We start from the raw sequence: 27,495 nt of genomic DNA, 5'->3' as shown, positions 1-27,495 counted from the left end.
GAAAATTCCTTTCTGATTCCAAATCTGGTGACCAGTTAGACCTTGAACACAAGCCAGATTGGCATTTAAGAAAGAATATTCTCTATATCATCCTAGGGCACTGGTCTGCCCTGTCCAGTATCCCTGCTCCAGCTGTGGCCAATCCCTGAAGCTTCAGAGGAAAGTGAAACACATCCAGCCCAGAATACATCTGGTACATTGGACAAGGGAGGTGAGGAGGAGGAGGAAGATGGAATTCCTTCCTGACCCTGCAGGTTGTTGGCTGAAGCCCTGAAGCATGAGATTTGATTATAGTCATTGTCTTAATGTAGAGCTGCTAGTGTTATCTGTATGCTGAGGCTAATGCAGGCCATCCTGTTCTCCCAGCAACCTAGGAAGGAAGAGGATGAACAAGGGGACTTACAGATTCCAAGGCCAGAAGGTGCCACATTAGTAGTTCACAGAGCTCCTCAGCCAGTTTCTTTATGAACCTTGGGTATAAATTTTCCAGGCCTGTTGATTTGAAAGTGTTTAATATGAGCAGATGCTGCCACACATCCACTTTGGTTACAGATGGTAAATGTTCTATTCCAGCCACATCATCATCTGGGATGGATACATCCACCTACTTCTTTCCAAACACAGATCAGAAATACCTACTGAACATTTCTGTATTTTTAATCTTGTTTACCATCTGTATCTAGCAATGGACATATGCCTGTCCTCAGGTTCCTTTTGTTCCTAATATATTTAAGAAATACCTCAATATTATCTTTAACTCTTCGCCATTGAGAGGTCACTGATTTCTTTAGCTTCCCTTATCAGTCACCTACATTTTTGAACTTACCATTTGTTTCCACTTTTTTCTGTTCTTTATATCTATGTAGTTCATTGCCATTTCTACATCTCCTTTAAACCAGGATGGCTTCTTGCCCAGTTTTTCATATGTGTGTAATTGTGGATTTTTGGGTATCTTTTAGGATATTTTGAACAATGCCCAGTTTTCAGCAACATTTCCCACTTTGAATTTATGTTCTTAGTCAGTTATGCTAGCAATCGATTTAAACTTAGGAAAATTGGCCTTTTAAAGTTGCAAATGTACAGATGGCTCGTAAGCGTCACTTTCCGTTTGCATAAGGTAAATGCAACCAGATCATAATTACTGGTACCTAGGCAACTGCTAATTTTTAGGTCAGCAATTAACTCTTCTTTGTCAGAATGAGATCCAGTACTGAGTTACTCCATGCTGGGTGCAAGACTTTCTGTGTTAAGAAATCATTATCTATTATGTTTAGAAATTCCAAGGAAGTTTTGTTACTGGCTGCAGTAGATGTCCAGTGAGTGTCCTCCAGACTGAAGTCCCCATGATAAAATAGTCATCTCCTGAACCGAGAACCCAGTATCATGTCTCAACCATACGACCACCCTATCTGAGCCTGTGTATTCCTTATTGCTGGTCTCATCTCACACGGATTTATCCATCAGGGGGTGTTATGCGTCACATCCTTGAAGGGGACTGTGTGAACATTCCCAGCATCGCTAAGTTGCAGAGATCTTCCTGAAGCTTTATGCTGTAGATTTGCCCCTAGTTTTAGAATTAATAATTGCAGGAGAAAATACACCCAGGACTCACGCAGAACCTGAGTGGTTTCTGGGCCTCTGTACAGGGGTAAACTTCACCCAGAAAGCTCTGCACAGTCCTGGATCCTCCTTCAGATGGCAAGAGAAAAAGAACTCACAGATTCCAGCCTGACCACAGCCAGTTGTTGCAACTAATGGACAGCCCAATGTCTCAGTTAGGATGTGTTTGAACCGTATAATAAAAAACCCAGCACAATTCAGAGACGCTCAACAGACAGGTACCTATGGAACTTTAACAGTGTAAATTCTATAACCTTTTGTAAATGGTAGGAATGTCAAACTTAAAGGAGGACACAGAAAGGAACACTAAACTGTACGATACTGTTCAGCCACTAGATGGCGCCACATGAGACCAGCCCCCCCCCGGCAGCATAGTAAAGTCACTTAAAGGGGCTTCCTCTGTAATGGAAGCTGTGGGGCCAGTCCAAACCTGGTACAGAAGTCTGACCTGCGAGTAGAAGCCCTGCTACCCACCGTATTCAAGGAGCACATAGCACAGCGTCCAGTAAAGGACCCCACCTCCATTTATTTTTATGAGACTTTTTTTTTATTTGTTGTTTACAAAGTCAAGATGAGTTTGAAATTGGCAAAGAGTTTCGGAGCAGCAATGTTGACCAGGACAATTCCACCAACGAACACAGGGCTCATGTTGCTGGACACCCTGACACTCCTTCCTGCAACTAAGGAAAGAAAATACGTGAGCTAGTGCATTGAATAACCTTCCAGAGGCCAGGAGAATATTAAGTACCTAAATTCACACTGAGTGGTGACCCAATGGATGCTAAGGATGCTCAGCACCTCTAAAAACCAGGCTGCTTATTTACCTAGGTGCTGCTAAGCTTATCAAGTATGAAGAAATCATAGAAATGTCAGGCTTGAAGGGAGCCCTTCAGGGCCAAGTAAATCAACCAGCCCAACAGGTGTTTGTCCAACCTGTTCTTGAAAACCTCCAGTGAGGGGATTCCACAACCTCCCTTGGAAGCCTACTGCAGAGCTTAACTACCTTGAGAGTTAGAAAGTTTTTCCTCATATGTAACCTGAATCTCCCTTGCTGCAGATTAAGCCCATTGCTTCTTGTCCTGACTGCAGTGGACATGGAGAACAATGGATCACCGTTCTCTTTATAACATCCCTTAACATATCTGAAGACTGTTACCAGGTCCCCCTCAGTCCTCTTTTCTGAAGACTAAACGTGCCCAGTTTTTTTAACTTTTCCTCCCAGCTCAGGTTTTCTAAACCTTCGATCATTTTTGTTGCTCTCCTCTGGACTCTTTGCAATTGGTTCACATCTTCCCCAAAGTGTGATGTCCAGAATTGGATACAGTACTCCAGCTGGGGCCTCACCATTGCCAACTTAGCAGGATCATTACCTGCCTTGTATTACATATGGCACTCCTGATAATAGACGCCAGAAGGATGTTAGCTTTTTTTGCACCTGCATCACTTGCTGACTCATATTTAATTTGTGGTCCACTGTCAGATGTTTCAAGTAATGTATCAAACTAAAAGCATCTGGCCTCTCCCTGGGTCTACCAGAGATCAGAGTGGAAAGGAGAATTCTTACCTGTGTTGTCAACACATTCTGGAGACTTCTCTCCTAAAACACAAATAGAGACTTCCGTTAAACAGCTGTCTCCTCCAGGAGGAAATTTTCCAAGACCGGCATGGACAAATGTCAGCTTTGCATCTTGGTTGGAATTGGTTCAAACTCACATGACAGGAAGCTAGACCCAGCTGAGATGTTTGCATTTAGGTCTAGATTTTTAAAGGTATTGAGATGCCTAAAAATGCAGCTAAGCACCTCGTGGGATTTTCAAAGGTGCCAGCCACATTTGAAAATCCCACAAGCTGCTTATCTGCATTTTAAAGCACCCAAATGCATTTAAAAATGTGGTACTTATGCCTGAGGCTGGCCTATAATAGGTGCTAGATCTCTAGGGGATTCCATGTCCCTAGTTCAGAGAAGGTATCAGAACAGCCCTGCTGAGCAACTCCCATGAAATCTATAGAAGCAGGAGTTTCTCCACACAACACAGACAGGTGGCAAGGGCCTACCAGCACTCCAGAGTAGATCTAGAAAAAGGGGAGGGAAGGATTACTTGTTCCAGCCCTGATCACAGGGACAGCAAGAGGGTCACAACAATCAAGAAGGCCAAGGGTCTATCTTTCCAGTTGGTACCATGCCTCAGCTGGGACAATGTAACAGTGGGCAAACAAGGAGCAATGGTCTCAAGTTGCAGTGGGGGAGGTTTAGGCTGGATATTAGGAAACCTATTTCACTAGGAGGCTGGTGAAGCACTGGAATGGGTTACCTAGGGAGGTGGTGGAATCTCCTTCCTTAGAGATTTTTAAGGCCCGGTTTGACAAAGCCCTGGCTGGTATGATTTAGTTGGGGTTGGTCCTGCTTTGAGCAGGGGGTTGGACTAGATACCTCCTGAGGTCCCTTCCTACCCTGATATTCTCTGATTCAAATGATTGTATTGTTCTAATGCAATGCTCAGGGCTGCCAGTAGATGTCGCCAGAAACTGCATTGTAAAGATTAGACTCAGGGAAGAGTCCTGTTGGAGAGAGGGATGTTGTGTCAGAGAACTGAAGTGTGTTATGTGCCTGTGGGCCCCATTCTGCTCTCATTTACACTTGTGTGAATCAGGAGTGACTCCTCAGTGGAATCTCTATCCCATCAGACATAAGCTGCTTGTCTTCACTTTGAAGGCCTGTCATGGTCGACCCATCACCTCTTATTCACTATGGAGGTGTCAGCTCCCCTCTCTGGTTAGCCCATGAACCCAGCCTCCGTCGTTACATTTTCAAACCAGCCCCTTCCTGCTTTCTCCCCTGCTCCCTTCACGACTGAGAGGAGCTTCCCCTCAACACCAAGAAAACGACCCCATCATCCTGCTTCAAATTCCTCCTTAAAACTCTCCCTTGCCATGACGGCTGCAAAGAACCAGAGCTCTGCTTGGCTGCCGGGGCGCTGAGCCCCTGCTCGATCCCGCTGACCGCACTGTCTCATTGTTTCCTTGGGCTCCTCTGCCTGTCTCTTTCCATCTGTAAGCTCCCTGGGGGCAGGGAACGTGTTTGTCCAGCACCTACACCAGAGGCCCTGGGCCATGCCTGGGGCTAACAGGTAGGCAATATGAACAGCAGCTAATAAGCACTCAGAATCAGGCCAGGCATATCTGAACAAAGGCTAGAGGGAAGACGCTCTCTCAGACTCCTTGCCCAGATTTTCCAGCGTGGTGCGGTTGCTGTGCACTGCAGAAGGTGGCCCTAAAGCCAGCATATCCAGCCCCAAGAGGGGCAAAGCGGGGGCGGTCCTCTGATAGCATGCGAGCTCCTGCTTTGCTCTGTCACTCCCCCTCCCCACTGCTGGCGTAGCAAGAAAAAGGGGGTGCAGCCAGGACAGAGCTGCATCTTGCTGCTCCTCTGCTGTGTTTTCAGCCCCTTGGGGTAAATGACAGCAACCCTCAGGCTGCTCCAACATGGCCCAAGGGAAGCTGGCCCTGTACAGAGACTGCAGGAAGCTCAGAGAGTACACAGGTAGGCTTTGCACACCCCTACTCTGACTTGTGTAGAGTCTGTGCTTTGACCGTAGTTGGGGTTTGGTCCCTTATTCCTAGTGCCTTGGCCTCATATCTGATTATGCATTTGTAGGGAGAGAAGAACAGAGTACAATCCCCCAAACTAGCACTAAGCTGAATGCAAGGAAACTGAGAATGCCCCAGTTCTCTTCCAATGAGGAGACTGTCTCTAACCAGGAGAAGCAAAAAAAGATTTTGACTCATGAGGCTAATTCTGATCTCACTACCACCAGTTTCGGGAACTTGATGTCACTTGAGTTGCAGCAGCGTAAACAAAGTCAGAATGAGGCCCCCACAATCAACTTTAACTCTCAAGTAGGAAGACAACTTGGCCTGCAGAAATGCATGGTTACGCATTGCATCAAAAGGATCCATAGGAGAGAACGGCCCAGCTGTGCAAAGACTGGCGTGGTTAAAGATCAGCGTTACAATCCAGCCACCAGTTTTAAGACAATCTCAGGGCAAATTTAAAAACTATATTTCATTGCATGCCAAGCAAGGGAAAGAAAAGAGAATTGGAAATTAACATGCAGGAGCTAGAGAGGCACGGAAAACTAAAACCAAAGAAGTAAAATTATCCATAAATTACGCCTGTGAGGATTATGCTGCTGCTGGACTGCACTGTTGAGTCTCCAAGCAGCCTAGGCCTGGGGCTTTGGGGAACATTGAGATCCTTGTGTTCCGAGGACATCATAAACCCAAACTGGGGGCAGCTGTTCAGTAGCTATTTGGAGAGGTTTCAGGCAGTGTCCCTGGCATGAGCCATAGATTCCCCGGCCAGGAGCGACTGTTGCGATCGCCAGTCTGACCCACGTAGCACAGGCCAGCGGATGTGACCCAGCCACTCCTGCATCCAGGCCAATAACTTGGGTTTGTCCGTGGACTGGGCAAATGACGAGGGGGAGGGAAGGAGATATTCTTGGTGGCTGGGCTGGGCTCCTGTCTGAAGGACTGTTTAACGCTGCTGGGGTGATGCTAAGGGGCAGGGCGCCTACCGCTTGTGTTAGGGAGCCTTAAAAACGATTAAAAGGAAGTAAAAAATTACCCTTCCAAACTTCCGTAGGCTTCTCAGCTTCCTTACTGGGGGCCCAAGTCTGCAACCTTGCCCACCTGGGGTGAAGCCCCCTGGGCAAAGGATCCAGCAAAAGGCCGAGGACATGACTTAATTCCCACGTAAGCCCTATGGCTTTAGGGATGAGCACTGAATAGCAATAATGGGCTTATATGGGACTGAAGTGGTGCTGAGGGCTTGGTGCCGGCCCAACGCACAGGACCGAACTTCACCCTTATGAAATAAATTAGATGAACCTAAAATGTGGGTCACATCTGAGCCACCCATTTAAAGGCTTCCTTTGCAATTGGATTGTCCCCGTTCCGAGGGGGCCGAGCCTGGCTTGCTCCCGTTCCAACGCGAGCCAGCTCTCACCCCCAAGGTAGGCACAGTTGTAATGGCTGCAGGTCTGGTTCATGCTGTGCAGGAGGAAGACGCTGCGGTTCCCCTCCCGGGAGAAGCTGGAGACGTTGAACACTTCGCTCATGGGGATCAGCACTTCTCGCTCGGCAGGGATGGCGGAGAATGACTCGATGTGGACGCCGAAGCAGGAGCGCAGGGTGAAGAACGTGGCGTTGCCATAACTCCGAGCTAAAGCCACGTCCAGCGAGGAAGAGGTGAACTGTCCAAACCGGAACACGCCTGCCCCGCTGGGCTCGAAGCGGATGGATCGGACTCCCCGGAACAGCTGGTGTCTGAACAGGTGGCTACAGTCAGCCCGTAAGAGCTGCAGGGCTCTCGTCAGATAGTAATGAAGAGCTTTGAAGTGGAAATTGCTCATGTAGTTATCTCGGGAGACCCCAGCCTCTCTCACTGCCTTGTTCAACTTCCAGTACAGTGGCTTGGAGGAATCAGTGTAGACCAGGATGGCTATGCCATGTTCATCCCTAAAGCCCTCGGGCACAGAAAGCCTTTTCTTCTTAATTGCCCAAACAGCCGATAGGTTTCCCCACATCGAGCTCAGCAGCGGGTGTCTGGCTTTTTCCTCCTCTAGCAGGCGAGGTGCAATATCTGTTTCCATTTCTTCAGTGCAGCCGGTGTATTGGTCATCGAAGGAGTCGGGTGCCATTCCCAGCTGCACAGACTGCTGGCATCTCACCTGGAGGGAGACGAAACAGGTTGCTAAGAGGGTGGTTGGAGGTAGCCAGGCCTGACTGGCAGCTCACCTCTCAGCCATCCTGCCCTGCAGTGGCAGAGTAGTTCTCATGCTGAGCCATGCAGCCAGCAATGCTCCTGCCCCATAGCTCCTGAGCACAATATTACCCAATGAAGGGAACTGTTCTTCAGTGACACTGGGCTCCAACTGGATAACCAAATAGTTCTGCAGGCATCACCATGGCTCACTGGCTAGAGAACTGGACTAGAACTCAGGAGAGCTGGGTGTTCATCCCATGTTAGAAAGTCACGTCCCCTCTCTCTGCCCCACTTTCCCTGTGTGAAATGAGGGAAATGATTTTTCTCATGTTTTGGAGTCTGGAGCAAAGCATTCTAGTACTTAGAGTGCCTTCCCATCCGAGCGGTGTGTTCTACTGACTGGCAGCCACATCATGGAGGCTGATTAAAAGCAAAATTTCATCTCCATCGGGACTCCACCACAGCTCACAGGATATTCCTCACCTGTACACAGCAGCACTAATACTTACACAGTGAACAAACAGCCACAGTCGCGGGGTGGCTCTCTACAGATGGGCCCTCCTCTCTCCTCCCACCGGCTGTGACCCTCTGAGACTCCATGTACCTGAGTTGCTGGGACAGAGACAGGTTACGGGAAGACAGCGGAGAAAATTCAGCTGGAGGAATTCAGTTACCTGAGAAGTTTCCAGCAAGGCGAGAGCCCAAAGAGAAGCCAGGGAGAGAACCACAGACCTCAACATCTTCATTTCCCAGCTCACCTGCGAGGCTGAAGGCAAATCCAATGGGCAGATCAGTGAACATTGGGCATATCTCGACATCACGCGCAGGGGGATGTAGCCTTCCCAGTCAATGGGTGCACTGTGCTGATCTGCTGGAAGGGTACCACTGTCCTCCCTGGCACCAGCACCCTAATGCCGGCCTGGTGTGGAGGACAGGCCTGTGGGGGCACAAGGATGTTTGGGGAGCCAGCCCCCCCCAAACTCACTCTGCAGCGGTGGCTCTGTCCTGCAGGGCTAGGCCTCGCTCCTAACTCAGGGCATAGCACCCCCAGGGGTTGGTGCGGCACCCCCCCATCATGATGGAGCAAGGAGCCAGGCTCAGCCAATATGGCAGTCTTGTTCTCCACACCCTCCCTAGGCCTCCTCCTTTTCCACAGCGGGCTTGGAGAAGTGTAGGTTTGCTTGGCTTTGCCCTTTTGGTGCCACGATTTCTGTGGGTGCAACTGACCCCACGAACCTATGCTGCCATCACCCATAACTGCCAACCGTCTCACATCAGTCTCGACACAGCTCCCGCAGTGAGGACATCCTGTGTGCACGGCAAGGTTTTGGAGGACAGAATTCCTGAAGCAGAGGAAGCCTGGCCCTGAAGACAGGTTGTTGACTATCTGATATATTTTTAGTAACCCTAATTTCTACAGGAGCCAGCTGGACAAGGCAGGGCTCAGTCACAGTCCAGAGGGCGTGGCTGAAAATAAAGGAATGGAGCTTTGCATGGAGACACTGTCTAGGGCTCACAGGGCAGACACATCAGCAGAGACCGTGGATTTCTCAGCCGACAGCCTTTAGGTCTAGAATCATGCAGGAAATGAGAGATTTTAGTGAAGTTTCCCGGAATGTAAATTAATCATGCAGAAGGGAAGCGTTCCACTCCAGGGACACTGCGCATGGTTTCAATTTCAGACGGCATCCCAGCAACCCACCGCCAGACGCATGCAGAGCCTGTGCACGGACAGGAACAGATGGCATTTGTACCAAGGCCAAGAATCACAGGGAAGGAAGCAGCTTCCAAGAGTTACGTAGGAGACAGCCTCAGGGCACTGTTCACAACAAACACAAGCATGCAGAGAGGAGGCTGTACCTGATTTCCCCAAACAGATCACTGTTCCCGGCAGGCAGAATCCCAAGCCACACGTCTTATGTTGAAAGGTTCAGCTGATTCCCTGATCCCACTGGGGCTTCTTCAAAGAAAGAACTCTAGGGGGAAAAACATTTTTCCAAGCCCTTTCCCTCCCTGCAGGAAACAGCTGAAACTAAGTTACAACACTACACTCAGCCCAGTTTATCTTCGTTATTTCCATATACTTGACCGGAGATCCCAGAAAGCAGAGCACAGCCAGTGCCGTGTAGGCTACATACAGCTCTCAGGTGCTCAAACACTGCACACGTAGCCACTCATCTAGCAAGGGATCAGCTGACCTGCATTCAGTTCCCGTAAGTCGAATCAAGCTGGAGATGCCTTCGCCCTGCCCAGATCTGTTTACACAGTGGAGAGATTTTGGTTCTAAGCCATGGTCTTTGCTGACTGAGATAAACAAAGCTAAAACTCCAGCTAAACTGCCCAGCACATGGGCCAAGAACTGCCTCTGGCTCACAGTTTTTCTTCATTCCAGAATAACTAGGGGCAACAAGGAGAAATAGCCTGTAAGTGTAACCCTTCTGCCAGGGGGCGAGGGCAGGGACAGGGGCTGGGTCCAATATCTAGGGGTTCCTCATTACAATACAAAACAGGGCTGGCTGATGGCCCACCCAGTAACCAGGGAACACTAACCACTGCCCCCGGGGGCCTCTGAAGAGGTAATACTGCCCCTTGAGTTACACACAGACTCACAAGCACCAAGTCTGTGTGGAACAAGAGAAAACTGTTATTAAAAGGGAGAAGGAACTCCCTGCAACACCACTAGAAAGAGTCAAAAGCATGTAAACCATAAGTACACCCCCACCCCCAGAGCACTTTGGGCAGTGTCCTTTGCCTCAGTTTCCCACCTTGCGGTGTGAAAATCCAATGGATGAATGTCTCTTTAAGACCCTGCTCCCCGTTCCCTCTGCTGCCCTCCACTCACAGCTGGTGATTCAGAGGCTTGGTCTACACTACGTGTTTAAACCGATTTCAGCAGCGTTAAACTGATTTAACGCTGTACCCATCCACTCTACGAGGCCCTTTATATCAATATAAAGGATTCTTTAAATCAGTTTCTGTACTCCTCTCCGACAAGAGGAGTAGCGCTAAAATCGGTATTACCATATTGGATTAGGGTTAGTGTGGCTGCAAATCAACGGTATTGGCCTCCAGGTGGTATCCCACAGTGCACCACTGTGACCGCTCTGGACAGCAATCTGAACTCGGATGCAGTGGCCAGGTAAACAGGAAAAGCCCTGCAAAATTTTGATTTTCATTTCCTGTTTGCCCAGCGTGGAGCTCTGATCAGCACGGGTGGCGATGCAGTCCCAAATCCAAAAAGAGCTCCAGCATGGGCTGTACAGGAGATATTGGATCTGATCGCTGTACGGGGAAACAAATCTGTTCTATCAGAGCTCCGTTACAGAAGACAAAATGCCAAAGCGTTTGAAAAAAAATCTCCAGGCTACACAGTGCTGTGTGACAAGCGTAACGGGAAGCCAGAGACTCAAATGGACGCTCATGGAGGGAGGGAGGGGGTCCTGAGGACTCCAGCTATCCCACAGTCCCCAGCAGTCTCCGAAAAGTATTTGCTTTCTTGGCTGAGCTCCTAATGCCTGTAGGGTCAAACACATTGTCCGGCGTGGTTCAGGGAATAGCTCGTCAATTTACTCCCCTCCTTGCCCCCGTGAAAGAAAAGGGAAAGAAATGGTTTCTTGACTTCTTTCAATGTCACCCTATGTCTACTGAATGCTGCTGGTAGACGCAATGCTGCAGCAGTGAAGAGCAGTATCCACTCCTCTCCCCTGCCCGGTGGCAGATGGTGCAGTAGGACTGGTAACCGTCCTTGTTATCAACCCATGAGTGCTCCTGGCTGGCTTCAGGTGAAGCTGGTTGGGGGCGCCTGGGTGAAAATAGGAATGACTCCCGGTCATTCCTGGTAGATGGTACAGAACAGCTGGTAACTGTCTTCATCATGGCATCTGGGGGCTGAGTTCCATCAGCCCCCTCCCTTTCCTGTGTAAAGAAAAGATTCTGTCCTGCCTGGACTATCATAGCAGCGGCATGCTGGGCTCCTCTTCCCCCACCAATTAATGTCCTGCCTGGACTGTGATAGCACCAGGAGGCTGCCTCCCCCTCATTTTATCTCACTAACAAGTCATAGTTTCTTATTCCTGCATTCTTTATAACTTCATGACATAAATGGGGGGGACACTGCCACGGTAGCTCAGGAAGGTTGGGGAAGGAGGGAAGCAACGGATGGGGTTGTTGCAGAGGCACCTCCCATGAATGGCATGCAGCTCATCATTTCTGAGGGATCTGACACGGAGCAGCTGTGCTCTCTGATACACTGGTTCTCTAGTACACTTGCCCCATATTCTAGGCAGGACTGACTCTATTTTTAGAAACCATAAAGGAGGGATTGACTCTGGGAATCATTCCCAGTTTTGCCTTTGCGCCCCCGGCCAATCTCAGCCAGGGGCACCCATGATAGCAGCAGATAGTACAGAAGGACAGATAACTGTCATCTCATTGCCAATTTACATCAGGAGCAGATGGTACAGAACAACTGGTAACCATCTCTGCTATCATGCAAAAGCAAATGAATGCTGCTATGTAGCGCTGGAGTATCGCCTCTGTCCGCGGCATCCAGTACACATAAGGTGACTGTAAAAAAAAAAAAAAAGCTGAACGGGCTCCATGGTTGCCGTGCTATGGCGTCTGCCAGGGCAATCCAGGGAAAAAGGGCGCGAAATGATTGTCTGCCGCTGCTTTCCCAGAGGAAGGAATGACTGACGACATTTACCCAGAACCACCTGCGACAACGATTTTTGCCCCATCAGCCACTGGGCTCTCAACCCAGAATTCTAAGGGTCGGGGGAGACTGCGGGAACTATGGGATAGCTACGGAATAGCTACCCACAGTGCAATGCTCCGGAAATCTACGCTAGCCTCGGACCATGGACGCACACTGCCGAATTAATGTGCTTAGTGGGGCCGTGTGCACTCGACTTTATACAATCTGTTTTATAAAACCGGTTTATGTAAAATCGGAATAATCCCATAGTGTAGACGTACCCAGAGTCAGTGAAGTCCCAGAATTCAGGGGGGAGGGGTTCACCTTCTACCTTGAAGGCTGGTGGGGGAGGAAACAAGCCTCTCTTGCTGCTCAGCACTGCCACGGTTACCTCTGCCACCACTTGCTACTGCGATGCTGCATTCTGAGATTCTCCTACTTGGTGATTTCAGCTCTTAATGATTTCACCAGGCAGGGAGGAACCTCACAGCTGCTGCAGCCTCTCCCCTGTTGTTCACTGCAAGACTGTCCCCAAACCAGGTTTAGGTCCTAAACCTGCTTATCAGTGACAGCAGCAAGTCTCATAACCACTGAAGAGAAACAAGAACTCTACATTAAGTTTAGTCAGCGTTATCACAAAGCACTGGGGAAGAGAAAGAGGCTTAAATGCTATCTAGGAGTTTCTGAAACAGCACCCACAAAATAGGAACTTCTCCCCCACCTCCTCTGACTTCCATTTGGCAGTGGACACACAATATCTCTGCTTAGTGGGTGATATTCAATTTAGGGTGACCTCTGTCATGCTATATTTCCCCAGTCTGAACCTTAGAGTCCAAAAGTTGGGGTACCAGCATGAATTCCTCTAAGCTAGTCGAGCAATAGGAAAACAGATCGCCAGAAGGGGATGGCCTGGGCCATTGTAAAATGTTAGAGGTAATGCCCATGTTAAAATCGGAATGGGGCCGAGGCACAGGAGTGCTGTTTGGGATGTCCTTTTGGGTCAGGACCGGGGCATGGGAATGATGGGGCGGGGGCAGGGGAGTAGTCGGAGGAGGGGGGCTAAGTTTATCTAATAACTCGGGGAGCACTTGACACGGATATGGTACCTGGCCATACTTACAGGTAGCTGCTTGGGGAATGAAACCCAAAACCCAGTTTGTCCCACATTCCCAGGAGCACACCCCACAAGTCCCTCCTTACCAGGTAACAATGTTTTGTCTTTTATACCACGGCCAACTTTTAACATCCTTAACAGTCAGGGACTTCCTCCCCTGTTGCTCCGCCGCTGCTCGCACAGTTCTTTTCCCTTTCGAGGCTGAGAATGGTGTTGTTCCACGTAATGGGAGGTCTGGGGGCTCTTTAGGGCGGCTCTCATGTGTAAGATGGAGTGGTATTACAGGAGTACCAGTCCTTCCGGGCATCCAGAAATACTTAAAGGAATCGTGGAAGTTTAAAAGTGGCTAAAGAAACAAGTCTAAGAGTAACAAAAGAAACACGGTTATACAAATAAAACAAAGGGAGAGCATTAACCACCTTCGTGCCATGGCGGATTTTGGACCAGTCACAGCAAGAACAGTTTAACAGTGGTCCTACAACTCTTTCCCTTTAGTTTTTCTTTCTGGTTCTGAGATTATATTTTAGTTCCTTTTTCTTCCTGTTTCTGAGATTATATTTTAGTTCCTTTTTTGGTGTGTTAGGTGTTGCGGAGGGCTCAGATGGATGAAGAGTCTCTTTAACACCTGGGGCCTGATTTGCGGGGCTGCAGGGTGTACTGGTGGGGTCCAAAGGCGGTGAAATCTTTTTACAGTGAGAAGCGTGGACCCAACTGGTGAGCCCTTCCACCTGGGTTCCAGGGAAGACTTACGCTGGGGGACCTTGAGATAAACCCAGTCTCCAGGCTGTAAAGGATGGCACACAGTCTCCACCGGGTTGGGCAAGGCACTTTGGACCTGTGAGTGAACAAATCTAACATGGCGAATTAGGGATCTGCAATAATTAAAACAGTTTTATCAATTAACTGCAAGTTTACTTGACTAGGGAGTAAAGGTGGGGAAACAGGCATTCTCATGGGCCGTGCCATGAGAATTTCGTGTGGGAATAAGCCATGTTTTTGCATAGAGGTATTCCTCATTTGCGTTAGAGCCAGAGGCAGAGCATCTGGCCATTTAAGGCCTGTCTCAGCACAAAGCTTGGCAAGTTTGTTTTCAGCTCCCCGTTCTTACGTTCCACTGCCCCCGCACTTTGGGGTTGGTGGGCGCAGTGTAGGTGCTGTACTATGTTGAGATCCTTGCAGATTTGCGGCATGACTTGGCCTGTAAAGTGGCTGCCTCCGTCACTGTTGATAGAGACAGGTAATCCGAACCGGGGAATGAAATCCTTTAACAGTTTCTTGGCAACTGTAATGGAGTCAGCGTTTGCGCAAGGGTAGGCTTCAACCCACCCAGAATACATACAGACGCACACTAATACATACTCATAGAAGCAGCATTTTGGTAGACTTATAAAATTAATTTAAATATTTACAAAAGGTCCCCCATGGTGTAGGGTGGGCCGCCTGGCTAGTCCGGACTGGTTTTCCACTATTGTTTGCCAGGCAGATAGGGCAGGAATTACAATATTGCTGAGCCATGATCAAAGCCATCAGCTACTGGGTCCAAAGAGGCGTGAGGACCCCTAGGGCCATCCCTTCCTTTTTATGACACTAGAGAGTAAGGGTTTCTTATAATCAGGGAGGCCCAGTGCTAATGCTCGGGCCAGAACATGCTTAACCTGAGTGAAAGCCTCATTAGCCTCTGATGTCCAAGGCATGGGGTCTCTGACCTTGTCTAAGGTCAAGTCTTGCAATTACATTTGAAGAAAATCATCGTTACAAATATTTTGCTGATTGTAGGCAAAACTGAGGAATTGCTCAAATTACTCCCCATATTTTCCTGTATTTATTTTATAGGCAGGTCAAGTTTTAATGGTTTCTACCTTTTTAACTTTTGCCGTGCTGATTTAAAATGGAAAACACAATTCATTTTGGCTTCCCTTTGGCAACATGACCGTTGATTACACAGAGCCACCTTAAGGCTTAGTATGGGATACTTACTACAATTTTCTATCTGCTATTTGTTACCAAAACAGATTAAGTCTTTTTACCATTTTCCTGGCCTTAACTGCCCGGTTGCAGCCACAACTTTGGATGGTTTTTTTGTTTAGTTTTGTGTTCTGGTAAAAGTATATTGGTACTTAGTTTTACTGCTTAATTTTCTTCAATAACTACAGAGTTAACTTTTAACTTCTTTTTTTTTCCCCAACTTCCTCAAACCGCGGTTGCCGTTTGTTTGGGCCGATCCTTTTTCGTGCTGTATTATTTTTCCCATAGGCACAGGCATTATTTCATTACCAATTTAACAAGGAGGGTGGACTTTTTTGACTAAACCCCCTTTTATCTAGTTATGCACGCCTATTTACATACATGCATTACATCTAGATGCATCTTGTCTAATAATTAATGTTTCCTCTGTGTCCGGAGGCAATAACAACCCCTCAGCACCGGTGCATTATAAGAAAAAATAATAACAGGGCTACAAACAACAAATAAAATAGGGAGAACAACAGCATAAACAGCAAAATAAAATTTCTTCTTCAGTATAGTTTGAGAGAGAGTTTCACTATATTTTGGAAAGTGGTCTTGCTGAGCTCAGACAAATTTCAGCCAGTTGGGCAGACCCAATGTGCCCATCTTGGCTAGCATGATCGGCTCACAGTGCCCACAGGGAGGGAAAGACCTTAACCAGCAGTTCCTGTTGGAATGAGGAAGGGCTGGAGTCGGTGTCCCCCACAGGAGCTTGCTCCTTCTACAACAGGGCCAAAACTTTGTTCTGCACAGGATCAGGCACTTCCAGAAACACCCCTTTCGGGGAGCAATATATAGTGCAATTTGATTTACACAGCAAATCCTTTCCCAACAGATTGGCAGGGGAGCAAGGACTGAGGAGAAACGCATGGTGCTCAGTGAGAGGGCTGATTGAGACTGACAGGAGAGGAAACAGGGTGGGGAATGGGAGTATTTCCCACACCGATGGCTGTAATAACTTCTGAGGAAAGGGTGCTGAAGGGAAATCCTGCGCCCTAAGAGCGGAACGCAAAGCTCCAGTATCTATTAAGCAAGAGGTGGGCACTCCGTTTATTATACAAGAACTGAAGGGCCAGTTTGATCGACTGGCTGACAATTAAAAAAATAAAAAAAAAAAGGCTTGGTTCGAAACTCCCCCAGGACGAGGAAAATGCTTAGGAGGTCGTGAGGGACAGTTTCTTATAAGATGGCCTTCCTGCTTACAGTAGGCGCAACTTTGTTTACGAGGGCATTTATCCTTCCAGTGTCCTACTTGCCCGCATGAAAAGCAGGCACCGGGTTTAAGTGGGAGGCTTACCAGGGGCTTCACCCTTTGCAGGGTCTTCACCTTTTTCGTCCCCGGTACCTGTCTCTGTTTGGGCAACCTTTTACTAGTGTCCTGCATGGTTTGAATGTGCAGAACTATAAGCTTAGCCTCCGTCTTGTCCTTTTCCCTTTCCAGTTGCCTATAAAAGTGTTGTGCCGCAGCTAAAATACCCTCTAAATTCTTGCCTTTCCGATTAACGACTGCAATTATGGGAGGGTGAGAGGTATCTTGACCTTCCCCTTCATCAATGGCTACCGGTGGGGGCCACTGTTTATATTTCATAAATAAGTTATTTAAATCATCTGGTGGGGATAAAGGTGGCAGCTTAGAGGCCATTGCTCCACAAAGAGGGGCTCCCGGACCAGCTGCACACTGGCCCGACAGTCCCTGGACACAGACTAGCTTTTCCTGAGTTTCCTGGGCACGGACTAGTTTTTTCTGAGTTTTTTTTTTAAGTTTAAACTTTAACTTTTCTTGGGAGTCCTTAAGACCCCTTATTTGGAATTCCTGGTGCCGTTTTACTGTCTCATCATGCCAATTAAGATACGCACTGAACTGCCCCTGTGGTACGGCGTTGGCAAGAAGTGCACCCCGCAGGCGCACAATCCTGTCAAGGTCGAAGCTCCCTTCCAGTGTAAACTGTAATTTTGGATCATTCCTAGTATACCAATTCCATTCCTGTAAATATTTACACGTCAACAGACTATAACGTACATACATATATGCAGCAGGCATGCCTCTTGGTGGGACTGGGATGCCTTTGGATCCGTCAGTCCCCATTCTTGCTTCAGCCCGCTTTCACTCAAGCCACACACACAAGGGAATGCTTACTTGGTTTGCCACGGTTCTAGCACCAATGGCCTCTTTCCTGCCCTTGGCAGGGGCAAAGGGGTAGGTTTCCATGGGGACGCACCACGACAATGGAGACCTACAGGGAAAGTGGTGAATGGGGGAGGGCGGGCATCCTCAGGGATTTTTACCCTAACGGAAAGCCCGTGGTCCCCGCACACCTCTCGTCAGCCCAGAGCCACCAGCCTTCAAGCCAACGGTGCCTCTGCAGCTATCGGGTCGGAGGTGCAGTTTCCCGGGACTCCCCTTCTCTCTGAGAAGGGAAGAGAGCTTATGGGTCCGGAGGGCAAAGAAAGGGACCCTGCGGTCCTTTAAAAAGACAGTACTCAGAGAGCGGTCACAGGGTCATAGGTCCTGGAAGGGGAAGGGAAAAAGGACGGGGAAACATGCACACACCTCAGCTGGATAGCCACTTACCAAGGCCTGCCAGCTGGGAAGCTTCACAGTCCTTCCAAGCTCAGCTGTGGGGCTTGCTTTCGAGACACTTCCGGTCACGAGCTTTCGCTTCTCAGGAGGCTTGGGGCATCTTCCCACAGCTGTCACTCACACAGGCCGCTCGGCCTCACTCACACAGGCACGTTCTTGACATAGTGGTCAAGGCAAGAAAACTCAAAACCCGGGTCCCCACCAATCCTGGTACGAAGGGGATCAGGATTCTCCAGACCAAAAGGACCGCGGTCCGTGGGCTGCCGGCTACCACGACGTTACCTTTAGCGACATTTCCCCGGGGGGAACAATCAGGTCCCAGATCAGTATCATGTGTACCGTATCTGGTATCATGTGTACCATATCTGGTATAAAATATTGCAAATCAGCAAGCTATTTCAACATGTTTCATGTGTTCTGGCAGTGATTGCGCTGGTCATTCTGTGACCCCTTCTTGCAGTTACCTAAGTAAGCAATATTTGCCACACTATACTTGCCTAAAGCTGAGCTGGCCTCCAAGAGACCTCCTGTCCTCCTCCCAGTTCCTCTTTTGTCAGTGTCATACCCCATTTCTTTATATCTAGTTTCTTCACAACCCAGTTTCTTCATGCCCCAGTGCTTAGTATGCTGATAAACAATTTTAGCAGAAGTTTGTAACTCTTGCTTTTATTTAGCATAGTTTTGTGCTAAAGGCTTTGGGCCTGAAAGGTCGAGGGGGCATAGGTTATTCTTATTCTGAAATTCTGAAACAAGGAGGGGGGCTATTTTCCCTATCACTTGTGATGAGTGGCTGATATTCCAGTCTGCCCAGTGAACAGAGGCTAGATGGAGACTGGGCAGTACCCAAGACTGAGGCAAAGTGAGGATAGTGGGTGGGCGTTCTTCAGGGAAGGGGAGACCCAGAACTGTGGGGGTACTGCCAGGGGACAGCACCCAGTTAAAGGGGCACCAGGGTCCTGGGAGGGACACAGGGGCCAGCAGCGGTGGTGAGACACTGGCCTAAAGAGGGTGCTCTGGAGGCTGGATGCTAATTCCTGAGGATGACCAGCAGGAGGTGCCGCCGGGTCAGTCTGCGCACACTTACAGGCTCTTCTCCTCCATTGTTAAATGGCCCCAAGGATGTGGTTTCCATCACTTCCCTTAGGAACTCGGGCTATAGACTACTAGTTTCAAAAGGGCAAATGGGATGATCCAAGGAATTGCAGTGTAGGCCTGGCTTTGACACTGATTCCAGGCAAAATGAAAACTTCCTAATTGTTCGGGTGGTTAAGCACTGAAATAAATTGCCTAGGGAGGTTGTGTAATCCCCACCATTGGGAATTTTTAAGAGCAAGTTAGACAAACACCTGTCCGGGATGGTCTAGATAATACTTAGTCCTGTCTTGAGTTCACGGGACTGGACTAGACGACCTCTTGAGGTCCCTTCCAGTTTTATGAGTCTATGATATTAACTTTTATCTATATTTAATGCCAGTCAATATGATTGCCTGGATAACAGGTTCTGTGAAGCAAATTTAATATTCTTTGATGAGATTACAAGTCTGATGGTAACTGTTGGTGTACTATATGTGGACTTTTGCAAGGTATTTGTCCTAGTACTTAAGGAATTCTGATTTAAACCCTAGCACTGTACAAAATCAATGGCACATATAATATGGGTTAAAATCTGGTAAATCCTAAATGAGACGAGATGTTTCTAGTGGGGTCCTGCAGGGACCACGTTTTCAGCTCAACACTATAAATTAGTATAATCAATGGATCTGGAAGAAAATACAAAATCTTTACGGGTAAAGTTTGCAGATGCCACAAACGTTGGTGGGATGATAACAAATAGCAGAGACAGTGATACAGAGTTAATGAATCACTTGGTAAGCTTGACACGATCTAATAATGCACAGTTTAACACAGTCAAATACAAGGGTATATGTCTAGACCAGAGGTTCTCAATATACCTGTTTACGGAATTAGTGAGACCATGACTGGCTTTCTAAAGGTACCACACAGTGCAAAAGAAACACACTGTACTTACAGCACTGCAGGCTGGGCCTGTCCTGATTCACTACATAACAAACACCCAGCAACTATACACCATCCAGGCCAGGGCCTTAAGATGCAGCCCCTACTCCTGGCCAGGAGTATCTGGGCATAGTGCTCTGGTAGGACTCTTTCAGTCATTTGGACCCCATCCTGGCTCCTGGTTTGAGACACCACTAGCAGGAGTCCTGCAGTTTCTGTGCTACACCCAAGGGCTGGGCTCAGAGGGGAGATGTCTGTTCCTGGAGGTGCTGGCAGAAGGTCTTTTCAGAGATCACTAAATGGTCCAAAATGGCAACTTAGATTTGTGGATAATTCTGCTCCACTTCAGGATCCAGGCTACCATGGTTGATCTAGGATGCCCCAGTCAAATATGGGGCCACCAGGACCTTCCAGTGTTCTGGCAGCCACTGTCCATTCAAACACCTCAAGGAACACATGTGGGTCATCTTTGGAACCCAGCTTCATTGGATCAGTATGGCTGAAGTCACCAGAGCTACATCCATTGGCCCCCAGCAGAAGACCCCCAGTCATTGCTGGACAGACTGTTCCTGGGTTAGCTGTTGGCTAGGCATTATTTGTAAAAACTGCTGAAGCTGGGGGGCATGTTCTGCTATCCATTTCAACAGATTATCTGGATCCATAATGTAGGGAGAAAGCTTCCTTATACCTTTGGAGTGGTTATTTTCCCCTTCCCTCATTCTCAACCAGCTCGCTTCTGGAATTTTAATTCATTTGCCCTTTTACTTATCCCAATCTAATCCAACCTTTTAATACTAGTGTTTAAAACTTTCAGTCAATGGCACAGTCACTCTTTACAGAGCATGTTGCATTCCCACACACTAGCAAGGCTCTGGATCCGAGCAGCTGATTCGTTCCTCCTCTGACACCAGTCATCACTAAGTTTGATCCAGTCTGTCTCACAACTCCTTCCTCCATCTCCAAGCTGACTCCGCCAACCAGAGCTGTATTCTGCACCGCTTCCCCAATCATCCACAGAGATTCCAAAGGATACTAAGTCATTTTTGCAAGCATCCCCCAGTCTGCGCAGCCATCTGCCTCTCTTTCTAGACCCTTCGCGAGCTTCAGAGAACAGCACACTCTTCGGGATCCTGTAATGTGGCATTCGCTTGACATGTCCAGGCCACCTGAGTTTTTTCTTACTAATCAACATTCCCCTGAATGACATACCAGCACAATTTAACAATTCCACATTTGCCACCCTGTCTTGCCATCTCATTTGAAGAATTTTACGCAAGCATCTGATATGAAAACTGTTTAGTCTTTTGGTATGTTTGGTGTAAGTCATCCATGTTTCTGAGCCATATAGCAGTCTGGACAAAGCACATGCCTCATCAATACAGATTTTCACTTTAGTTGACAATTTGTTATTGTTCCAGGCTCCCTCTTGCAAAAGACCAAAGTTCCTGACAGCTTTGGCACTTGTACCAGTGAGCTCAGCACCATTATCTACATTGCTAGTAACAGTAGAGCCAAGGTAGCAAAATTGCTTGGCTTTAACATCTGGGACAGGGAGGTAAAGAACCCTCGAACAGGAAGCACAGAGGATAAAACGGGAGTAGTTTTGTGGATACTTTTGGAAACAGGTGTTATTGGGAATACTCAGGAGCCCTGGCCCTAGCTCACAGTAAAGTATTGACTCTGTACAGGCCTGATCCAAAGTCCATCGAACTCAATGAGAGTCTTTCCACTGACATCAGTGGGATTTAGATCAGATCCTCATTTCCTGAAAAAAACCAAACACCATTAATTCTGAAAATGAAAGTCTGCAGGTTGCTTACATAAAGTCAAACTATTTCCTGTGTTCTGAACAGTGCAGATTAAGTTCTACACCTGCAGCCAGCTCTTGCTCAGGTCAGCAGCCTGCCAGGGACTCAGACACACTTGGGAAAGTCAGGTATTGTAACATCATTCAATTCTTACTCTTCACTATCCTAATTACAGACACTTCTGCTGCATTTATCTCTAGACAACAGGTTGCACAGTGGTTTAGACAATGATACAAATCTGCCCGCAGTTACATCCGTCCAGTACCTGTGGAACCGAGGGGTAGGGGTGTGGGCCAGTGGATGAGGCAGCTGACTGGGAGTGAGGAGACCAAGGCTTTCATCCCAGCTCTGCCTCTGGCCTGCTGTGTGTGACAATGGGCAAGTCACTCTACCTCTCTTTCTCCTACCAGCCTTTGTCTGCCCTAGATTGTAAGCTTTGGGGGATGGGCACAGCCTCCCTATGTACAGCCCCTAGCACAACTGGGCCACAATCTGGGTTGGGAGTTCTAGGTACTTTTGTTATGCAAATTGCATAGAATCTGGGGGTGCACAGAATGAAAAGTCTAATATTTTCTGTTGAGTTGATTTCAGAACTCTAACTTGTTACAAAATTATAAAAGTTTTTGGGATGGAAACTACAGAAATATTTAAAACCCCATGTGGTGAAAACAAAAAAAACTGCCTATTTTGCTCACATTTACATCATAAAATACACTGACCCAGGGCCAGTGCTTCCATTTAGGTGACCTAGGCGGTCGCCTAGGGCACCAGGATTTGGGAGGGGGCGGCATTTTGCCACCCTTGGCAGCAATTCGGCGGCGGCGGGTCCTTCACTCGCTCCGGGACCTGCCACTGAAGTGCCCCGAAGACCAGGAGCGTGGAAGGACCCGCCCGCCGCAGAATTGCGGCCGACTGGAAGCGCGGGAAGGACCCCTGCCTAGGCAGGGCCGGCTCCAACCAGGAGAGCGGGAGGGCGGCAGGCAGCTTCAGTGGACCTCCCGCAGGCTTGCCTGTGGAGGGTCCGCTGGTCCCGCGGCTCCGGTGGAGCATCTGCAGGCACCAGAGCTTGGGGACGCGAAATGGCTAGAGCCGGCCCTGAGCCTAGGGTGCCAAAAACCCTGGCGCCGCTCCTGCACTGACCACAACTACTTCCATAGGATGCAAACATCCCTGATTGTTCATTATAAAGATCCATCCTTTACTGACACAACTAAGCAGACGATTCATTCATAACATCAGGCGAGCCTCCCAAGCAGAAAGCTGTTCATCTCTTCCCAGAGATTGCCAGGACTGCTGATATCTATCCATACCTAGCTGCCATTTTAGGCATCTCAGTCCCAGAATCAGGCCCCCACCCTGGATTCACAAAACCCCTGCTTGCAGGCACATAAACTCACTCGGCACCTAAAATTCTGCAGTAACCAATTCCCCAGGCTCCTGTTTCTGCCTCTGAGCATGTGCACTGCAGCCCATGCCAGGCCAGAGGATTTCATGTCCCAGGGGAAACAGGCATTCCTGCACCTAACTCACCTGTGGGACCTGATCTGGTAGGCGTACTTGGACCTTGCTTACCAGATCAGCTCCTGTAGAGAAACGTACACAAAAAGCTGACTGGAGAGGAGGGGAAGGAATGAGCATTTTCCTCATAACTTTTAGCCCAGTGGTCAGGGTACTCACCTGGGATGTAAAAGACCCCAGGTTCAAGTCCTCCCCTCAATGGAGAAAGGAGTTGAACTGGGATCTGTCAGGTGAGTGCTCTAACCATTGGACTACAGAGCCATATTTCTTTTTCAGTACAACTTTAATTCTATTAATATGACAGAATTTATTTACTTGTTTGTTTTTTCTGACTCTGTATACAGAGGAAACTGACTGTATTCATAATATAGTGGGGCCCAGTTCATTGCTTACATAAATCATGTTCTATAAGCATATGATAGGAGCATAACTTTGTTGTGGAAAATCGACCACACGATTGAATTTTGATCAGACAGCCCGAGGCTCCTTTATTGATCACACAAAATACAAGTATGCATACACACAAGAGGACAAGCCGCTCTGTCCCTTACAAATTTTACCAAGCTTATAAAGGTTAAAACCACAAAACGTAACACGCTGGTTACATATGTTGTTTACCTTATTTGGACATTTCAGTATTGCAAATCAGCAAGCTATCCTATTTTCATTCCATATTGGGTTTTTCCTGTTATTGTTCTTTTGCAATCATGCTGACGGTCTAACTGTTCTATAATAACCCCCTACTTGCAGTTACATTTTGCAAAAGCCATTACCATACTGATACAAGCTGAGCTGACACTTATGGGCCACCTGTGATCCTGTTTCCAGTTCCCCTTTCCCTGAGTTTCCTCATACCCTAGCGACCTTTGTGTCGAAACAAGAGAAAACAAATTAGGACTCTTGCTGTTAGCTGAAGGCTTTTGGGCCTATTTCTCAGCAAATAGCCTGAGGCCTCGGGCAGGGTCGGGTTTTCCCTATCAACTTGAACTCCAGTTTCCCCAGCATTCTCTCTTTGGCTTTTATCTAAATAAGCTTAAGGTGAAATACTCTCACCCATTTGGAGAATGGATCAATAACAAGAAGATATTGTTTTTTTCATGATCATAGTGGTTGGCTTTATCTAGGAAAGAGCAAAATGCTTCAAAGATTTTTATTTTGGGTGGTATTAATGTGAAAAACTGGGTTAAGGTTTTCACTAATCAATATCTGAGCACACATGAGTGTTTCCAGAATACAACAGGGCATCCAGCAATGGAGCTAAGGTCCATACTGGGGTCACTGTTATATCTCTGTCACGCAATACCAAAGCCCAGTGCACTAGCTGAGCGTTAGACACGTGTCCATCCTCGATTTGAATATAAAGCAAGAACTGGAGAGGGGTGGGTGTGGAATGTAGAGCTATTGGATTTAAACCAATTAAAAATGCAAAATACTTGGTTGTCCAGCTGTGAAAAATATATTTTTAACAAGAGGAATATTTAAGTTCCACTAGGCTCATTCCCCTAGCGCAGCGGTTCTCAAACTGTGGGTTGGGACCCCCAAAGAGGGTTGCAACCCCGTTTTAATGGGGTCACCGGGGCTGTCTTAGACTTGCTGGGGCCCGGGGCCAAAGCCCGAGCCTCACCGCTCAGGGCCAAAGCTGACGCTCGAGCCCCACTTCCTGGGCTCAAAGCTGAAGCTGGAGGGCTTCAGCCCTGGGCAGTGGGACTCATGTTACAGGCCCCCTGCCTGGGGGTGAAGCCCTTGGACTTTGGCCTCCCTGCCCAGGGCAGTGGGGCTTGAGTTTGGGCTTTGACACCCCCCCCCGGGGTGGGGCAGCGGGTCTCTGGTGGGCTGAGGCTTCGGTCCCCCCTCCTGGGGTCATGTAGCAATTTTTGTTGTCAGAAGGGGGTTGAGAACGGCTGCTGAAGTTTGAGAATGGCTGCTGTAGAGCGGAGGCTACTGGGCTACATTTTTTCATGCCTTTCTTTTGGAAGCTATTGTTGCAAGTGCAATTGTGCTCAGAGACCTCTAAGTGATACAGGTTGGTGGGATGTGGAGCGATCAGCACAGGTGCTTGCATATTGGAGTGTGCATGCATTATTACTTACCCTGAACCTCTGGCAAAGAATTGTTAACTAACGAATCAATACATTGAGGGTGTTTCCTTTCCAGGCATTTCATTAGGTATCCATGCTGCTGAAAGTCTATGTGAAAATTATGCAGTGACTCGCCTTTCTGTTGTTCCATGTTAGCTACCAGGGTGACCTCAACTGCCCTGGGTGCTGTTCGAACAGATGTACAGTGTCCTTAACTGAGCTTTCTCCTGCTTGAAATTCTGGTGGCATTTCACAAAGCTCTGTCTACAGCTACCTGTCAAATCGCAACCAAGTTCTTTTTGTCTAACTGAAATCATTTTACTGCTGTTTCCCAATGTGCCGTATGTGCTGCGACTGGAGCTCTTTTTTTTATTCGCTCTCCCAATTTTGCAATGGCATTTCGTGTTGTTACATTTGTTACCACTGCGATCCCACAGACACCACGACTCAATCCTGAAGGTTTCGAATTAGAAGTTGATTTTTTCCCTCCTTTACAGTTAGATGTGGGATTTCCTTTGCCTCTTTTTTCAAAGGAACCAGTGTCTCCTGTGTTTGGGCAGCTTCTACAGTGGACAATTTAGGTGGGGAGTTTTGCTTTAACCTTTTATACCATTTCTTGATTGGGGCAGGTGCCGGCACCTTCTGACAGTCGGGTATTGGCAGGTTTCTGTAGAGATTCTGGTTTTGGCTCTAAAGTGGCTTGGGGTACAATGGGCATACCAGCTTCAAAATGAATTATGCCACTTGTTCATTATTCCTTCTGACTCAATTGACTTAAAAGTATCAAAATTACTTGCTGGAATTTCAGGTCACAAAGACTTTCACCTTTCCGGAGAGGTCCTGATATCTAGGATTGCCTCCTTACAGCCCTTCACAGCAATGTCTACACTTCCCTGAGTTTCTTGTAATAAGCGGCCCAACTGTGGGTGGGTTTGTGACATGTCTGGCTTATTTACTCTTTGTCTTAACTTCTCACTAATCCCTTCCTCCTGGGATAAGGCTCATTGTGCCTGAGCCAACTGTTCTATTTTCCTTCTCAATTTTCTTTCCAAAGTGTTACCTACAATAGATACGTTGTTCCTTTCCTCCACCTCCTGAGATTTTCTCTTTAATTTTTCTTTCTCAAAAATGGAACTCCTTAAGTTCCATGGATCTGCTTAATCTCTGCGGATTTGGGAATTCAGCATTTTTGCTGACCCTCCATCATAGGTTTCAATGTAGACTATCTCAACGAGCCATCTGCATCCGGATCCCCACCCCACCAAGCCCCAACCAGCTGCTTCTGGATCCCCACCTGACTGAGCCTTCTCACAGCCAAAGTAAGAGCTGGCTCACTATGGAGCAAAATCAATGAGAGCCGTCCGACTTCTTTTTACTGTTATTCTCACCTATAAGGGGTCTCTGTAGTTTTTACGCTGATGTAGCTGGGCACGTTCACCACTGCATCCCCTCACCCCAAACTCATGGCTGACCTTAACCTCACTGAAATTAGGACGTCAAAACTCCTGTCTAGACATGTCTATGTGTGTAAGTGTAAGCGGGGGAATGGTCCTGCTATTGTGGGGAACTTTCCTGGTTTCTGCACTACCCCTGGAATCGGCTAGGGAAAGGATAAGTCCTCGCCCCAGTTCCCTTTACCCAGAGGCCTGCCTGACCTCAGGGACTCCCCTTCCACTCTCCTGTATGGCAGAGTTCTCGTATCCCCAACAAGGCTGGTCCCAGGACTCCTGGGGGACCTAACCCCCCATCTCGTAGTGGTCACTTATGACAGGAGCTAGGGTGGTCCCACTCTGGGGTGTTGTCTCCTCACCAGCTGTTTCTCGTACCCCTGAGCACTGCATTCAGTTCAAACCACATACAATTTATTAAACAGCAGCAGCAAGAGAAATAAGGGAAAAATGGGAAAGGTTAAAGGAAACAGGGAACCAGCCCTGTGGGCACCGGGAAACCCCAAACAGCGTTTCTGGGACATAAGGGCAGTTCACAGTCTGTTCCTGACAAGTCCTAGGCCTCCCTCCCAAGCCTTGGCTGTGCTGCAGTGATATTGCAGGTCAGACACCTGCTCTGGCTGTGGCCACATGGCCGCAGGGTCTAGGTGGTGGAACCCCTCTCCCCAGCCCAGCTCTGGCTGCAGATCTCTCCTTAGCTCTGCCCTACTCTGTCCCTGGCAGCTCCAGCTCACGTCTGGTCCCCAGGCTCCTGACTCCCTCATTGGCCTGCCTGCCCTGTCAATCAGGCTGACCTGGAGCATTGGTCTCTCCCATCAGCCCTGGGAACTGTCAGCCCCAGG

At 48.1% G+C, this 27,495-nt stretch overlaps 2 protein-coding genes across 13 annotated transcripts in view; one reads left to right on the top strand and one right to left on the bottom strand.

The window, feature by feature from the left end:
* Positions 1-2,126: 2,126 nt before the first annotated feature.
* LOC127045762 (ecto-ADP-ribosyltransferase 5-like) overlaps positions 2,127-27,495 on the bottom strand; it is a 42,459-nt gene continuing 17,090 nt past the window's right edge. For 5 of the 10 annotated variants that reach the window (XM_050942485.1, XM_050942665.1, XM_050942758.1 and 2 more), the window contains 4 exons: positions 8,062-8,153; positions 6,629-7,352; positions 3,185-3,217; positions 2,127-2,300 (listed from right to left, as the gene is read on the bottom strand). In XM_050942485.1, coding sequence (XP_050798442.1) covers positions 2,179-2,300; positions 3,185-3,217; positions 6,629-7,352; positions 8,062-8,133 — 951 coding nt within the window. In that variant the 5' untranslated portion in view covers positions 8,134-8,153 and the 3' untranslated portion in view covers positions 2,127-2,178. The other 5 variants (XM_050942387.1, XM_050942912.1, XM_050942290.1 and 2 more) reach the window with 5 other exon arrangements.
* The window catches only part of LOC127033113 (ecto-ADP-ribosyltransferase 5-like), a 95,726-nt gene continuing 89,882 nt past the window's right edge, over positions 21,652-27,495 (top strand). For all 3 annotated transcript variants that reach the window (XR_007769036.1, XM_050920950.1, XM_050920999.1), the window contains exon 1: positions 21,652-21,737. The gene's annotated coding sequence lies outside the window, so the exon portion shown is untranslated. The remainder of the gene's footprint in view (positions 21,738-27,495) is intronic.

The sequence above is a fragment of the Gopherus flavomarginatus genome, chromosome 1 (assembly GCF_025201925.1).
Source record: "Gopherus flavomarginatus isolate rGopFla2 chromosome 1, rGopFla2.mat.asm, whole genome shotgun sequence".
Lineage (NCBI taxonomy): Eukaryota > Metazoa > Chordata > Testudines > Testudinidae > Gopherus > Gopherus flavomarginatus.
This window is presented reverse-complemented; position numbering and strand designations above follow the sequence as displayed.